The 17,854-nt window shown below is 44.0% G+C and overlaps 1 protein-coding gene across 9 annotated transcripts in view; it reads right to left on the bottom strand.

Moving 5' to 3' along the window:
* Nucleotides 1-17,854, bottom strand: part of LOC101064051 (ephrin type-B receptor 3) — a 49,137-nt gene that overhangs the window by 18,666 nt on the left and 12,617 nt on the right. For all 9 annotated transcript variants that reach the window (XM_029827855.1, XM_029827851.1, XM_029827853.1 and 6 more), the window contains exons 2-3: nucleotides 6,246-6,310; nucleotides 1,965-2,637 (exon numbers count right to left, since the gene is read on the bottom strand). In XM_029827855.1, the coding sequence (XP_029683715.1) occupies nucleotides 1,965-2,637; nucleotides 6,246-6,310 (738 nt within the window). The remainder of the gene's footprint in view (nucleotides 1-1,964; nucleotides 2,638-6,245; nucleotides 6,311-17,854) is intronic.

Here is a 17,854-nt window from a genome sequence, read left to right as displayed (position 1 = left end):
GCTGTTGTCCTTTTTTGAAAAGTTCAATATTAACCCAAAGCCACCAGTGGACTGCTCCACGGAGCCAGCATTAGCACAGAGTATATTTGCTCTGTGCCCCATTAATCACAGTCATCCACACCTCTGGCTAACAGGAAGTGCTGCTTGATAAACAGATAAGGAATGACCTCGCATTTAAGTAGGTGAAAGAACAGCTGACTTCGTGTTGATCTAAGAGGGTTCCATTTGGTGCATCTAAGGTAAAATAAACTACCGATTTTTACTTGGCATGAGTTGTTTTTCTTGATTACAATAATCTTTAGGGACAGGATTTTTTTTGGGGGGGGGGGGTGAAAGTGCTGATCAATGGCTTACAGTGAGCAAAGGGGTTACCTCTTCTCTTTCATCTATTTTCCCCAAGAGACCCTAATAAAGAATGAGGGAAGAGAGAGACCATGGGCTAAAGAAAAAGGGGAGGAAGAGGTGGAGGCATAGAAAATGCTAATCCTGCAATCCCCCTGCCCCACACTCCCCTCTCCCCTGTGTCTTATCCTCTCATGCAGAACATAGAGCTTAAGGAACTGATTAGAATGTGTGCTGAAATTGGAAATTGTGGAGCATGAAGAAAGAAAAAAGTAAAGGTAAGATATGTGGAGCAGAAGAAGTAAAGGTGTAGGCGAAGAGGGCTAATTACTAATACCCAGGCAGAGCATCATAAACTAGCCTGCAAAGGACTACAGATTAGGAATGAGTAACATGACAAGAAGTAAAGACTGTTACACCAAAATGGAGCTAGATTCCTGCCGCTCAGTGCAAGAAGAAATCAAGAGATGATGAAAAGGGTGAGGGAAAGTACATGATATGAACCTGAAGACAAATGAATAATAATGATATGTGTGTTCCATGGGGGAGGGGGGCGGGGTGTCTCTCATTTTCTCTCCCTCAGCACATATAGAACTTCCAGAGCTCACTACTAGGTAAGTGGAAGGAGTATTTCACCATTGTCCTGATCAGTACTATGGGTGCTGAGAAAGATACAACACTAATTAGCCATACTTGAAATCACTTCAAGTATGGGCCCTTCCTTTCATTTTTTACATGCCCTGACACCTAAAACTGAGTCCTATCGATGAGCAATCTTGACCCTCTCATTTGCTCCATCTCCATTTGACCTTTACACCCCTCTGCTTCTCCGCACATGGACAGTTTCCATTATCCCTCCCTCTCCTCATGCTGTCACCAGCACTCCACAGTAACCTGGGACGTGCTGTTTGAATTCACCTTGCTCTCGACCTCTGTGAACCTGTCTTGTTTTCCATCAGACCTGCAACCGTCATAGGCTTTCACAGCTCTCAGAGACGGACGGCCCCCACAGCATTTCCATTTATTCAGTAACCAGCTGCCAGGCAAAACTGAGGTCAAAAGAGTGAACAGCTGCCTGCTGACAGTATCATCGAAAGTGCATTATTCTTGTTCGCAGTCGCTGGAATAATGTGTTGAAAAATATGCGGGCCAAATAAACAGGCCATAATAGGCTGCTGGCGGATCTAGCAACGGAGGCTGTAACCTGCAGCCAAGACAATACCTGTCCAATCTCACCATCATTCAGTGTATCCGTGTGTGCAAATGAAGCAATATCCTGCAAGGCCGAGATGCCTCATTCATTACCATCATTGTAATTCACTCTGCATAGACCCACCAGATACGAGGCCTGTAAAATGCAAATGTAAACTTTTCACAGCAGCGATAATGTGATACATTATTGATCAGCGTGGGGAAATACCCCCCAAACACTCGCTGTAAGTGTGTGACACTGGTATAAGCTATTAAATGTTGCTGGTGTGATCTTTCTCCATACATGAAGCAGTATATAAAAACTATATTGACTTCAGCCGGGTTGTTCGGAGCTGCTGCCTTGTGCGTATTGTTGGGGCTATGAATTAATTTGGCTTACCAGGCTGCGGGTGGACATGAAATTGCCTTACCTTGACACTGGCTATCCTTCATGGCTGGTTCAAAACCGGCCGAGCAGGTGCAGGCTCCAACAGGAACCATCCACTCTCCATCGCCATTGCAATAAAGCTTCAGCGGCACTGACACTTCCAGGGCGTTGGGGACGCAAGTTCCCGGAGCAATGACCAAGGATGTCGCTTCGGCTCCGGTTGCCGTCTCTGGGAAGACGGCAAAGTTCGCGATGGTGGTGGAACACTTCTTGTAATAAACCCTCACGGAAATGAGAGACACACAGGACCCAAGATCCTGAAAGGCTAAGTAGAACCCGGCTTTGGACAAGGGCCCGAAACTTCTCACTTTGGTGTTCACCCGTCCAGCGTCGAGCTTGGAGAAGCTCTGGTCTGGAGCGATGGTGTCCACCTTTACGTATGGGTTCTCCATCCAGAAAGGGCTGGTAGCGGTGGCCGAGTCAGAGTCGGACTCATAGTAGAAGAGGTTGAAGGTCTCTTTGCAGGATCCTGGGATGTTTGGGATGCTGTTGCAATCTCGCACTGTGAACTTCATTTCAACGTAAACACGCAGCACATCCTTTCGGGGTATAAAGTCGCTGCGTAGCCAGTTATTCTGGTTGACTTCACGGACATTGCAAACTTGGTACGTCCGGATGGGGTTCATCGCATCATCGTAGCCGCTCACCTCTTCCCACTGTAAAGTAAATCAAATAAAAAGCTCAACATGTCAAATGCTGTTATATTTGCTCATGTACTGTTACACGCACATGCACAAACACACACTGTTGACTCTCGTAGTAACACTGTTATTTGACATGTTCAAACTACTTGTTAATAATCTTGTTTGGCGAGAGGAACAAAGAAAAATGAAGCATGTGGCTGTGAAGTTGTGCCTAAATAAGATGGGGAAGTGCCCAAGACATGCCTCTATTCTGCTTTAGCTTTAGCTGTCTGATGTTAAGAGTATGCTACTAGTGTCAGCAGACGACAGATTTGGACCTTTTGCATACCCTAAAGCTCCATACACATTGCCAAATTATATTTCTTTGAGGAAAATAGCAGCAGCACAAGTGAGAAACTAGATAGAAAGGATTCATGTGGATTTTTTTCTTCCCAGTCCTTTTCAATTTCATTCCCTCGCCTTTGCCATGCTGCATTTTTCATCTGTGGTTAGTGTGGCAAAATGTAGGAGACACGGACGGCAAATTCATCACAATTACTTAACCTGTCACCTCTGTAGGCCAAAGCCACCAAAGCATGTTTACCACAGCCTTGTTTGAAAGTAGCATTGCCGCGCAGCCATTTACACCTCGATTACAGAGCTATGATTGCAATGTCCTCCAATAAAGGCGAGGGAAAGGCAGCACTTAACCTTCACGCTTTTCTGTTTTTACATTTTTCAAAGCTGCTTCAGTACCCAAGGGCTGATTTACTTGGCACAAAAGGGTCATTTTTTTTTAAACTCGATTGCCATTTTGAATATAAGCAATGCAGATTGTTTAACACCTGATGTGATGATACAGTCTGAAAGCATTTTTTCCCGTGTTTTATAAGGATTTATTTATTAGGGTATATAAGTTTATTTTTCAAATACAGATGCATAAAAAAACTCTTTGGAATGAGGCAATGAAATGCTTCATAGTGTTTAAATGACAATGAGATGCACGGAAAAGGAAAATAAATAAGAAGACAGCATTACACACTTAATCAGTGGCTGTTATTGGACGTGTGTCCCGAATTCATGAGATTGAATCACCGCCCCAGTGACTGCAGGATGTTCTTTTCACATCACTCACCGCCCTTGTCAATTCAAATGCCAAGACGCATTTATAATAAAAATCTTCTCCTCGCACTCACACCGAACAATCGACAGTCTCGAATTTCTGCCAATTTGTCCTCCTAAGCCAGTTGTTTCCATTGCAGCTATGAGCATCTTAATTAAGGCTTCGATGTGGATGCCGTGGAGACAGGGCTAATCATCCGAGACCCTTGAGACCATAAGGAAGGACGTGAAGGAGTGTAGATAGCTGTGACATTAAAAGGATAGTCCGGCTCAAGAAAAAAGACGCGTAGAAAAGATCGATAATCAGCAGTGAGGTCAATGAGACGACTAAAAGCAAAAAGTGTCAATGGGTATTAGGTTTGGTGTACTAAATCACCCACTCACTAAGTGTTGGTGTGGCTCTGCATGCTTTTGTTTATTGTTTGTTTGGGTGCACATATTACAGTTAGTTAGTGTGCAAGCTTGTTTTTGGATGTCTTCTTCCCCTGGGGAGACGCACCCGTGGCCACAAATTCAGAATGAGTTACCAATCCTGAATGAACAAAGTAGGTCATGAAAAAGGGTCAAGTTTCTTGGCATCGATCTCCCGCAAGATGAATCGTTATGCAAGATTTGCTATGCGCTCCATTTTCTCTCGGCCTCTTCTAATCAAGACTTTTAGGTTTGAAGTGACGAGGAACAAAGCCTCTGGGGTGCACAAGCACTGTCATTTTTAGGGTCCGTGGCCTTGGCCGGCAAAATAATTTTTCTAATGACCTGGCGAAACTGCCACAGACCGGAAAAAACATATTACTTTATATTACAAAAGCTAAATTAAGCCTTTAAGGCAAAATCTTAAAGCTAAAAGGGTCACAGAATAGTAAGCATAGCGTTTTTTTTAAAACTGTTATTGGCACAATTTAGCTTGGTATACTTCAGAAAGAAAAGGTTCTGAGGTTTATATTTGTGCCAGTGGAATTTAGTAGAGCACCTTTAATCATAGGAGTGAGTGGAATTACTCTACTCTGCTTTAAGGGAACAATTTACACCCTGGACATGCATGATGCTTAATGTTACAGACAACATAGATGGATGTAGACAGTGCGACTAAGATATATACATACCAAGTCAACAGGCATGTACATGCAGTGCCTCACATGTCAGGAAATGAATGTGCCGATCAGCAAATAGCTTTCAGACCATAAGCTGTGACATTAGTATCGCCTAGTGTTTATATACCATTACCGCTGTCTCTGGATTCGCTGTCAAAAATAAACACAAATCATGTGCATATGTCTAAAATAATGCCCGAAATTAGACAGACATGCTGTGATTCCTCTGTGATTGGCAGCATTCCTGAAGAGGGAAAGTGCAGTCTTGGATTGGTCGAGAATATTTTTCTGCAGAATTTATGTATTTTTATGTTTTGGGTTTTTTTTAAAAGCTCTGTCTCTGTCTTCATTTATTGACATTTTTCTGGGTTTTGCATTCTCTCTGTATCGTTTCTCTCAAAACACTTTTCATCTCACACCAAAGGATGCAAGACGAAAGAGGGAAATGAATATGCATTTGTGTCTTTTGGTAAATTTGACAGTGGCAACATCAAATCTGCAATGGAAACTCTGGGATATCCATCATGCTGGACAACAGTAGAAACTTTTGGGTTGTTATGTTGCATATGTAAACCACTCAAAAAGGAGCATCTGTTACAGGTTTGTTTTTGTTTTTTTCCAAAAAAAACAGAAAAGTGTTTTTGTTGGTACATGTGGAGCTGGTGGGAGCATTGCTGTTGTATTGTAGCTTAATGAGGATGAGCAGGGGGGAGGCTTGAGAGGACAAGCAGATGGGGGGGGGGGGGGGGTACAAAAGGCAGTGAGGGCGTTTCTGCTGCCGATTGTTGCAGCTGATGAGGCCAGTGTGTCTGGCTTCATTAGTGCTTAGTTACTTGGAAATAAAGGAAGCGCAGAATGCGAAAGGGTGCGCCACATTCAACAGCTGAGGTGGAATCGCCCTAGTAAGGGCAATGAGGTAAAAACGGAGTACAGGGCCCGTCTTTCAAAATCCAAGTCAGAGGGCCACACAAAGGCGGGAGGAGGAGTGTCTGCGATCTTTGAAGTGAAGCTGAGGAGAGGTCAGGACTCTCCGCTCCTCTTTAGGCTTTTGTGTAGACCACATGGGAAAGCAAGACGGGGCTGTCACCGGCATTTTGTGCTTGGCAGATTTGGATGCTTGGGTCTGCAACGGGTCAATTACGAGAAATATTTTAACCTTTTAAACGACCACTTTGTGGGGAAAGCGTTGTTTCTCGTTTTTTGAGTGCACCGGGGCGGGAGCAATGGAGCATCTGTGGCTGGGCGGGTCGGTGAAATTGGATTGCAGTGTGTCTTTTTTCCGTTCACTAAAAAGTACATCCTGTTGAATCCTTAAACATATCCGGCTGAGTATTCACATCACAGAATGATGTCAACACAGATATGCTGCTGCTGCCATATTATTTATTTATTTATTGTTTTATTTATTTATTGTTGTTGTTAACTCACCCCGGTCTCAGGGTGTGCAGTCCAGGCTAATTCTGTCGTGGCCCATGTTGTGTCCATCAGAGTTTCTGTAGAACAAAGAAAAAAAAACAGGTCAGACAAGAGAGATCAATAACTTTGAATTGCTTCACAACGGCGCCGTAAAAATCCGTCTGCAGGACAGGTAAGACGCCAGTGTCTACGAGAGGAAGACCGGGTCTGGTGGGCGCGCTCTGACATTTTCCTGTAGCTCCTTGTCTGGCTAATTAGTCTCAATTAGACATTTACTTTCATACACTGGAAAGGAAACAACAGTGAGTCTTGCTGGGAAAGAGTTCCGTTTCCCACAGGGCAGACACACACTCACCCACCCACACACACACAGAGCATAGTAGGAGGTTGTAAAAGATAAATAAAACCACTGTAGGCTTGAGTAGAGTGGGGCCATAAAACTAGGTGTCACAACAGAGGCTCCTGAGCAGAACAATGGTCTGTGTGCTTCAATTCACTTTCTGAAACCTCATTTTTACACCTACATCTGTTCTGAACATACAGGCTGAATTCAGTACGTTTGCTTTCCCCGACTTTCTGTGTCCACAGTCAGTTTTCGGAGAAAAGGAGAAGCCTGAGAAAGAAAACTGTAAATGTTGAATCTTTTACTACCTCGCGCTCAAGGCACCGTGTGCAGCCACCGTCATTATCTCAACCGCTCTGCTGTTGAACAGGACAGTAAAAAAGATGATGAAACGGCTCTGCCAGTGATTGCGCTTGTTGGTGGTCAAAAAACGGAAATGAGACATTTAAAATTTTCTGTTGCAGCGGATCAACCTGTTAGGCTGACGTGGAATTTTAGGTTTCTGCTACAAACGCCTTTTAAACTGGTTGGGGGGGAGTAAAAGAATACTCTGTGGGATTTTACACTCTTCATCAAATACCTGTCACTATCAAGGCTGCACTCTGGAGTCGAAAGAGTTGACAAATGCAAATGGATTTCAACTCAAAGACCTTTTTCGTAAATGGTGTAGCAGGTATTTCCCACTGAATTCCAGTCCCTCCCTCCTGTGTTTACAATGCATCTGTGACAACTGTCATGTCAAACATCTACTTAAACTATTGCTGAGGCTAAAAGGGAAAAAAAAATGTTGACTTTTGGGGTAGATCTGCAGACCAAATTAAGAGGAGTCGCTGTTTCAAATCTACGATGGCACTCGTGGATATGTTTCAGACAGTGTGGCTTCTGTATCAGCCTTCTGAGATTTGACACTTTGTTTTGTCTTTCTGACCGGAGGTGGCCTCCACAGTACATTTTCTGTCAACTCTCTTTGGGAGTGGCACTGGAAACAGACTGACAGTCATAACAACACTCACTTCCATGTCACCCTCCAACAATTTTTCAGCCATCCCTAGAAATAGCCAGCTTTTACCAGATGATATTTTAGCCAGCCAACATGTCACCACAGAGTGCATGTACTGCTCAGAAAGTGTGTCAGCAGTGAATAGCTTCAGGACTTCCTCTGGTGTCTGTTTCACCGTGTCACTGTGAACTTTAGGACCGGTTGCACAGGTAGGCGAGAAATTACCCTCCCCCCTTTACCTACCGTTTATTGTCGGGGCATGTGTTTGCTATAGAGGCTAGTCATTAGAGATGACCTTGCTGGAAATGATAAAGTTGAAACGCAATGACAGAGCGAACCAGGTTAAAGAGTGGAGCGGAGGTGGTGATGACAGAGGGAAGGACGGAAGGGAGCGGAAAAAGGGAGACATGTCACACGAATGGCCCCACAGTTAAACAGTGGATTACTCAGAAGTGCGCACGCAGCAATAACCTGTTCTCATCTCGTTGCATCTGCATTGTTCACCCTGTGTGTACTTGTGCGCGGTGGGGGGAGTGGGGCGTTATTGTGTGTATTTGTTGCAAAGCCCTGCATTGTGTGCAAAAGTGGAGCAACACTCCTTAGTCAATGGGCCAGAGCAAAAGTGCTGAAAGACCCTGACCCAACCTGGCCTCCCCCTCGCTGTCACTGTGATTTCTGGTTCATTTGTGTGTGGCTGTGAATAACACACTGGGCATATAAACTGGCACAATGCTATTCATGAATGAGCAAATCCAGACACCTGCACAGTCAGAGAAAACAGTCACACACACAATCACACATGCACACACCTGTGTGTACACGTATAAGGACATAAAAGCAAACCACGAAACAAACTGCTGAACGCCCTCACACCGAAAGTACAATTTTATGAATGATAAAGGGGTGCCAGCATGGAGCGAGGCGGATTAAATCAGAAAAAATGATTCGTTTTTTTAAGTAAAAACATGCAAAAGTTGCCTTTGTGCAAAACTACAAAGACCAGTTGGGGAACATTTTGAAAATCAAGCAAATCACCGTGTAAACATGACGAAGTATTCAGAGGCGGGAGCTACAGTAGGTTTGGATCACAATACACACGTGCAAGAGGCTGATACATGCTCTCCTTTTTTAAATTCATTTTTAATATTGCATCATCCCTGTGAAATGGTGGATCTAATTCTGCAGTTTCCTCCGCCCACATCTTTTTTCTCTTTACATATATTACCGCTTTTAATTTCTGCATTCCTCTCTTTATTATGTACTTTGGGTTTTGGTGCCGTGATGGTGGAGGAAGGCCTCTGTCTCTCAAACTGTCTAAGGAGATTACTGAATTAGCACGTGAATTATCCAAGGAAACATCTGGCCGATCCTGGCAATTCTCTTTCTTCCCTTTTCTGGCACGTTGGGATGGAAAAGCAAACGGGCTCTAAGAGATCTGATGCAGGAAAACAAGCATGTGAACATGCACACACGCATGCAGGGCCAACCCCTATGTTTTAATCCTGTAATGACAGGACAGGGCTAATAACAGGGAAGGGCACCGAAGCTTTCGTCTCTGTGGCTGCATCAAACACACAATAACACACATGTGCACACGCACTTACAAGCTTCTTAAAATATGTCTTTGTTCAAACAAGCTAAAGTCAAAAGAAAAAAAAAGAATAGCAGAAAGAGGAAAGAAGAAGAAAGACAATTTTTAAAGGAGGAATGTGGAGATGTTTCAGGAGGCTAAGTCTCCTGGACGAACCAGTGGACAGGTGAGTGATTAACTTTGATCTCGCCGCCTCTGCTTGGAGCTGTTTAGCATGCTGCTCATTGCTAGTATGACCTAATGAAATGACAAAGGACAGATAATGGAAGGAGAATTGAAACACACATCCAGACAATAAGAAGGGGGATGGGGGGGTTACAGAGAAGATAAACAACAGCTCATGAAAGTAATAGTTTCCTGTTAACTTCCTACTAGAATCCAAAGAAAGACAATATTTACCCTCATATTAGCATTGCTTCGTTATTGAAACATGATGACAGCAAGAATTCTTGTCAGAAAAGGCAATAAATAGACCTTAAGCCCCCGTAATTACTCCTTCCCCTAAGGCTTCTCCACGGGTTAATTATCTTTTTCCCCCACCTCTTCTCTAAGGTGCTTTTGTTGCGTTCCTCTCCAGTCAAACAGACCAAGCACATGGCAACCTGGCATGGGGCAGCCACTCCATTAAAATACGATGTCAAACACTTGAGCTGCTGTTTAGCCACAGAAACAGTGAAATGTGTCAACACTAAGAGCGAGGACCCCACGCTCAACTTATTAGCGCTATTAGCCTGATTGCTTTGTGGGTGCCGCTTTTGTCATCCAATGTGAATCAGAAGTGCAGAAAGAGGAAGAGGGGTGCAGAAAGAGAGGGGTGCTTTTCAGATTTAAATTGGAAATGCAGTCGGGGCCAGAGTGCAATGATTAGTCCCTTCTTTTATAGCCAGACCTCCCCTTTAGTCCCCTCCTCCCAACACACACACATCCCTCTACACTCCTTGTCAGTCACCCAACAATGGCTGTCACTTAAGGGGCTTGTCCTGTGTATGCTAATAGATTTTTGGTCTCCTTGCCTAATAAATCAGCTCTCTATCTCCATCCTTTGTGTTTCCCCTTACTTTAACTTTTGTACCATCTTTCCCCACGGGGAGGTCTAATGAGCCCCAATCTTTACCCTCTGCGTTTGTCACCGAGTCCCCGCACTCGTTTATTTTCCCCTCGTCGAAAGATACCTTGCGGCTGAATACTATTGGAGATCTCTGTCTCTGTTTTTTTTCTTGGCCCCATTTTCTAACAAGAGGCGCTTACCCAATTCTAATAAATAAAAATAAACATGAGCATGTTCTCTTTTTTTAACTCAGAGGTTTTGAGGGAGCAGGGCAGAGCAGTTGAAATGGAAAAAGAATAAGCTTTGATCAGAGAAAGGAGGTCATTGTGAGCTTGTGCAGCTGCCTTGTTGAAACTACATATATGTGCATGTGTCTGTGTGGGTGTGTGCATGCGTGTGTCTGCTACAACTGAAGAGTGTTTGCTTCTTTCAAGGGCTCATGAAGTCTGGTCTAGTTCCTGTACCACCATTGGAATGGGCCCCTTTGTCTTTATCGCCTCTCTCTCCCTCTCTCTCTCTGTCTCTCTCTGTCTGTCTTTCTTTAACTCTAGTAATTACAAAGCATAGAGCATCTGAGGAACAGGTAGCCCTCAGGGCAACTGTCTAAAAAAACCAGGTGTGACCGTGTGTGAATGTGTGCTTGTTTGAGTGCGTGATTATGTGTGTGTGTGTGTGTGTGTGTGCTCGCACATATTCAGCCATTTCAAACCAGCTCCTCAAAGTGACAAGCAGAACAGATCATATTTATACTTGTCAGAGTGGCAGATTAGTGCCAACATTAGGTGGTTCTTCTTCCTGTTGTCTGTGGCACCTTTAGCTCCATCTGATTAGGCAGAAGAGGCTACAAATTATTTATGTTTTTCTTGTTTTGAATGTTTTTTTTTCTTGAAGTAGTCCCCCCCCACCACCACCACCAGCACCACCTCCTCCCTCTTCATTGCAGCAGCCTTCTGGTTATCCAGGCAACCCCTAACCCGGCCCATGATCCAGGCATTCACAGCTGTCTCCATTGGCTCACTCAGTGGCTCCATGTTTGGCTCCGAGTGAAAAACTCGCAGCCCCTTCATCAATAGTACTGACAACATAACACATACACACGCAAACGTGCATATTCACGGTCAGGGGTGAGCCATTAGCACTTTTTTATTGGCGTCTTGGACTTGCAGGCGAGCGCTTGAAAGTATCTCCAAAACCCCATTCTGGAATCCTTTTTGCAGGAAGGGCTGCATTTCATCAAGACTGTTGTCTCGCTCGTTTCTACTCAGGCAGCGACGGCTCCGTTGTGCACTATGACATAACAACTTTCCTGCAGATAACCTAAGATGGTGCTTTCAATGTGCAGAGCATAGCATCAAAGCAATCAAAGCCAAGGGTGATGTAGACCTCAAGGATCAGGAGTTTGGTTTTTGGAGCGCAACGCTGAACACCTAAACAACACATGCTAGTGTTCTCCTCGAACGCCATGGGAAGTTTACTGGATGTGCCGATGAGCTCAGGATAATAAAAACAGTCGTTTGTTCTGGAGAAAATGGTCTCCCTGTGTGGCACGTTTACCGTCTCAATGAAGGATCCATTTGAAGTGGTCGCCGCGGACCCTGCTGCTTTATGACACGAGCCTTTCTCGGCCTTGTCAGATGAAATCTAATTAGGACTGCCGGCGCTTTAAAACCAGCTCTAAGTGGAAGTCAAGCAGGGGCCTATATATTAAGACCAGACCTCATCTGACAACGAATAACAACTCCTAAATACAAGCATTGCCTTTGTACAATTTTTTTTCTTTTAATATAAATGGAATAATTGTCTGCCATAATTTTAGCCCAAATATACCTGGCTTTGGATCCATATGAATGACACACCCAGTCTGGAAAGATGTGCTCCTCATTTGGGAATGTTTAGGTCTGCATCTGTTTAAGCATTGCCAGGAAATGGGCATGGGACCAGATTTCTGTTGGTGCACGCGATGTTTAGGTCACCTAATGTGGAAAGCATGACCACAACCTAAACCAGAATTTTAAACTCAATATTTTTTTTATTCCTTGCTCCACCTCCTTCCTAGAACTGGTAACTCTTGCGTGTGTTTTACAATATTTCACCAATGTGACTTTTTGCTTTCCCTCCAAAAACAGTCAGCGCGGGGTGCTAACAGCAAACACAGGTTAAACGCAATCACAGAATTGGTGGCGTGGTTTTTATTCCGTGTGTGCCTCTGTGATGCCTGCATTCTGTCATTTGATTTCCTGGCACCAATCTCAGCCCACTGCAACTGAAAAATGCAAACAAGCACGTGAAGAGCAGGGATGCTTCTCCCGACAATCTGCATATGGAAATGTGAATCTGGCTGATGGGGTTTGTGGGTATTTGTGCATGTCTAACTTTGCATTACTCTGAGTCAGAAATGTACCGAGACAGCAATTAGAGTGTGTTTGTGTTGTTTGTGCGCGATGGAGTGTATGTTGATTTTATCCGGTTTCACCTCCCACTGTCTTGGAGGGGCCGATAGCAAGAAACATTTTACCGAGACTGTTGATGTGTGTCTGCACAGAACCACACAGCACATGAGTGGCATTTAACATCCGTATTCAAGTTGTAAAAACATGCTTTGACTACCAGTAGTAAAAGTAAAATCTGTGCTCCCTGCGTTTTTTTTTTGTTTTTTTTAAATGCATATCTTCCTTTGTGGCAGGTGTTCAAAGCTTTGCTGTTGGGCACTACGGCGGAGATGAGTCTGAAACAAGCCTAGATTAAAAATAAAACAACTGTAAATTTCCTCTGATTTAATCTTCGCAGATGTTCAACAATTACCTCATCGTCATCTGCAAAGAAAGGCGTATAAGACTTAATTGTGCAAGTTCCTCACATTACATGAGCATATTTCTTTCTAAACACTCTAATTTAATCAGTGAAAAGATTCAAATTGTGCCATTTTGATGGCAGGAATGCTTTACAGACAAATATGTGTGAAAAGTGAGGTTTGTGAGCAACTGTGCAGCTTCACCTGGCGCCTCAGCCTCTTTTAGGGATTTTGGGGTATTAGCGGTGCAGGCTAACACTGTGACAGGTGAGTGTCAGGACTTGCTAAACCCATCCAGGGTCTCATTTAACATGTCAGGTCTGCCGATGGGGTTCTGGCAGAAACCAATCTGCCCTCATACTTCACCTTCAACACCCCCCCCCCCCCCCCCCCCCCCCCCCCCCACCCATTCACCCACCCACCTGCTCATGGATGTTTACACAAGTGTAACTCCTTCAAAGACTGGACTCGTGATTACGGACGCTTCGCTGCTTTAAATATTAGGAGTGTATCACCAAGGTCAGCGTGTGTCCATTAGGACATTCAAATGTTCTTGGATGGGATCAACAATTACTATTTCCCATTTTTTTCTTGAAGGAAAAAGAAGGAAAAAATATTTTTTAATCACATTAATAACAAATCAAAAGCAATTAAAGATCAGTGATGCGGCGCAAAAGTTCCATACCTCCCAATCAGAAAGTGTACAAATGAAATCACCATGGAGGGTCATTTTTGAGATAAGCGGAGGGACGGCAGCAGAGAAAAGCCAAAGTAAATTGGAGACAGAGCGAAGGGTGAAGGTAGACGGGAAATAAAATCACAGAGGGGAAATAATGTCTCCGCATCAGGAAGAGAGCAGATGAAGGAAAACTGGTGCAAGTTTTCATATATTCTGCCCATATGCTTGTTTCGATGTATGGAATGCTGACATGCAGCAGGCTTAAGTGGCTATGTGAGCAAGTATTTATGTCATGTTTTGTGTGTCTGGGAACTTTTTTCGCCATATTGCAGCAAGACATCCATTGTCTAATTCAGGCCCGTTCTCTTTTTGTGCTCGAGTTCTCTCCTCTGCCCCGATGCCAACCAGTGCATCTATTCACATCAGTTCTGGCAATGTATAGAATATGGCTGTGGAGAATTCTATATGTATGAAAACAGATTGGATCTTTGGGAACCTGTGTGGGAACATGCTCACCTTGGCAAGTGAATGAGCGTTTACTGTAGGGCTGCGAGTGTGGAATTAGCCCAGTCTCAGAGGTTTTTGTGCATACACACACACACCCATACACACTTTTGTTCAAATGTAGGTGGGCTATTGTGCTTCCTGTGCCGTCTCATTGTGCACGAGCAGTTACCTCAGAGCTCTAATAGCACGTCTTGAGAAATTGTGTGTGTCAGCAACGGCTGCATCGGAAAAACAGCCCAATCACCTGGAAACACAAACGCCCCACCGTCCACTTAGGTAATACTCAAACACACACTGCACATAATGCAACATTTAAACAACTAAATGAAAACAAAACAAGTCAAAATGGAAGGAAAGACATATTAAGACGAGTACACACATACACACACATACACATGCACGCGCATGCACACAAATCCTGTTTGTTCACAGGGGGTGTAGCGTAGAAAGAGCTGGAACCAGGCATTGAATAAAAGCTGTGGCTCTCTGAATGGCTGAGCTCCACAAGAAAAAAAGGCTTAGCACCCAGCTTTGCCACTCTGTTTCAATAGGCACTTTAGTTCCCTCACACACTCAGGCTCTCTCTCTCTCTCTCTCTCTCTCTCTCTCTCTCTCTCTCGCTTACTCTCTTTTTAGACATCTGTCAACATATCAGATCATTTTAAAAGACACCTTTAATGCAATATGGTATCGAAAGTTACCTGCATTGACAGTGTGACGCGAAGCCTCGCCGTGCTCCACAGCTTACATTTGAGGTGCCAGTGGCTCGGAGTTACTTTGAATCACTTCAGTTTAAAAAACTGTAGCAAAAACAAAAAGTGTTTCTTCTGTTTCTCCTTGAAAACTTTTACAGAAATAAAAGGCGCAGATGAAAGACACAAAAATAGCAACACGGGCAAATCGCCATCCGACTAGCCTATTAGCGTGCTCCCTATGCTAGACATGTTAAAAGCTGTCCTTTGGCTCATTGAACATTTGCTAAATGATTTATGAAGATGTTTCAGGGTAATTATCAAGTCAATTATCACCGCCAGTCATGTTAATTTCCCAGGTATGCCCTTGCTCACAGTTTAAGAAGAAGAAAAAGGTGGGGGAAGTGAGGGGAAAAATGGCAGACGGGGAGTACTGGATGAGTAATTACAGTCTGTCCCCCCTACTGCATATACCCATCATCACACCCCATTCTCCTGTGCTCGCTTTTCAAAATGGCTGAAGAACTCTGGGTGACATGCAAACCCCACGGGCAGGCTGGTGCTTCTCCACCGCTCGTTACAGGTTACCTGGCCGCCCGGTCATTAGCCATTCACGTGAGAGCGGAGAAGAACAAAAGGGGAGGTTGGAGCGGGTTAGGAATGCGGCTCACCAGGTCAGTCCTCTACGGGCCTGTGGGGCCGAGCCACTCCTGCACAACCCGTCACGTCCCCACATGTGTTTGTGCCACACGACTGTGTCTCTGCAGCCTTTCATGCGAGTGTGGAGTGGCCCAAAACAGAAAACAATTAATCGAATGACATTTCAAACACAAACAGGAAATGAGTGAGGGTGGTGGGGCAAGATGCCCATGACGCAGATACACGATCACAGTCTCTATTGTGCAGGTATGCTGACTTTTTAATGTTGAGTCTGTGTGGTCGGGTGGGGTGGGGTAGTGGGGTGTCTTTTTTTTTATAAAGAGTAACGCTGATATATGTGTTTATTTGCTAGGAGCCATCATTAATTCAAAGTAAAAGGTGGATTATTATTATTTATGGCTATTTTGTCTGCCGATACCACGTCTGTCCGCAAATGGACAAACATTAATCACACTGATTGGTCTAGCAACACCCCCCCCTCCTTAACCTCGCGTCCCTTCTTTACTCACAGAGGTTTTCTCCCAACTTGCATTTTTAATCGCCACCAAGTTAATTAATCTCACACTTGGCTTCGTAATAACCTGACTTGTTAGACCTTCTCTGTGCAAATGGTTTTTGCCTCTTTGGGAGCTAAAAGCGCAGTGATGAAGGCACTGGGGGGAGGGGGGTAAAGATATATAGAGAGAGAGCATAAGGTAGACCCGAAAGAAGCTCTGAATAAATCCTCGTCAGTGCTATTTTAAATGTGATTTTACTGGGAGATTGTGATTCAATTTCACCCATTTAGCTTCAATCCAAAGAGGATTCTTGTATCAAATAAAAAATGCTGATTTCCAGATTACCAATACTGCATGTTTGATGATGAGAAAATGGGATCAGACACAAAGCAAAGTTAAAATGATATAAAGGAAGTAAATTAGAGTTCTCAAAGACACTTTTGCCTTTATTTATAATGAAATATCCAGACTGGCTCAAAAGGATTCACTTCTATTTCTTTCGCGTGTGCAATTCTGACAATGTGAGCTCAGCTAACGGCGCTTTGTAATAAATTATATGGCTCCTAAATGTTTATTTTTGAAACCTCTTGGAAGAGAAAGTGAAATGTAGATTACTTTGAGTCGATAGAGAGAAATTACAACCAAACTGGGGCCACATATTCACAGTTTTATGTGGTCAATCTTACGGCCAGGGATCTGCTCCCAAACCTTATTACATATTAATGCATTTAACCCGACAGATAAACCATGCAATAGATAGTGACTATCCACGAGTCACGACTCTTGGCAATGAAAATGAATTGATGTATGGACAGACAGACGTCTGGAGCTGCTCGGCTCCATATGGCTGGGGCTTTCAGAGGCTCTCTTCAATTACATAAAGACCACTGCGCATAGACATGACACTCGGAGGGCCCCAGACAGCACCGCCGGAGAAAGACGGAATAAATCATCCGGGGTTCAGCAACACACATATGCACAAACACGCACGTGTCCAGAAACTGGCTGGCAGAGACACAAACCCAAAAATACAGAGGCTTCACACATACACGACGACCGCAAACCGAGACAGAAAATAAGCTTTCTGCAGAAGACCCAAACCTATCATGTCTGAGTCGGCTAAAGGCAGAGCTGCACTTTGTGCCAGGGCTGCGCTACTCTGTAATCTGAAGGTGTCGTGTCACTTTTGAGGTGCTCAAGCATACATTTTAAGGGAAAAGGTGGCACATGTCACAAAAATGCCGCCTTGTTGGATGAGGGCAGTATGAAATAGAGCAAAGCAACACTCACATTTTATATGCAGTGGACTAGGTTTCATTTTCATAGTTTTTATTTATCGGCCTGTTTATCCATTATCCTTTGCCATTCTGATGGAGAAGGAATTGCTATGGCGTGGAGACTAACCCTGGCTAATGTATTATTCACCCTCCGTTGATGTTTAACTAAAGCTGGCACTTTGGGCCGAGTGGGGTGTCACCAATTACTCCCCCCCCCACACACACACACACACAAACACACACCACCACTACCTAACCACACACAAACAGACACACGCATACATACCTGCTTGGGCTTGTGAAACAAGGATTTCCATTTTGAATGGATGCAGCGACACAGAAGGTCAACTGGGAATTTTAACAAGACTGCAGAGAATTTAGAATTTCACAGATGCTGCACAGTTCCAGTGTCTGTGTGTCATGCAAAATAGTGTAGTTTCCCAATGATATTTAAAAGCTATCAACAGAAAGGTTATGAGATTAAATTGCCTAGATAGGCCAGATTAGATAGTTATAGCCTTCTGACATCCATACTG

The sequence above is a fragment of the Takifugu rubripes genome, chromosome 20, assembly GCF_901000725.2.
Source record: "Takifugu rubripes chromosome 20, fTakRub1.2, whole genome shotgun sequence".
NCBI lineage: Eukaryota > Metazoa > Chordata > Actinopteri > Tetraodontiformes > Tetraodontidae > Takifugu > Takifugu rubripes.
Note: the sequence above shows the minus strand (reverse complement) of the source record. Positions and strands in the feature narration are given on the sequence as shown.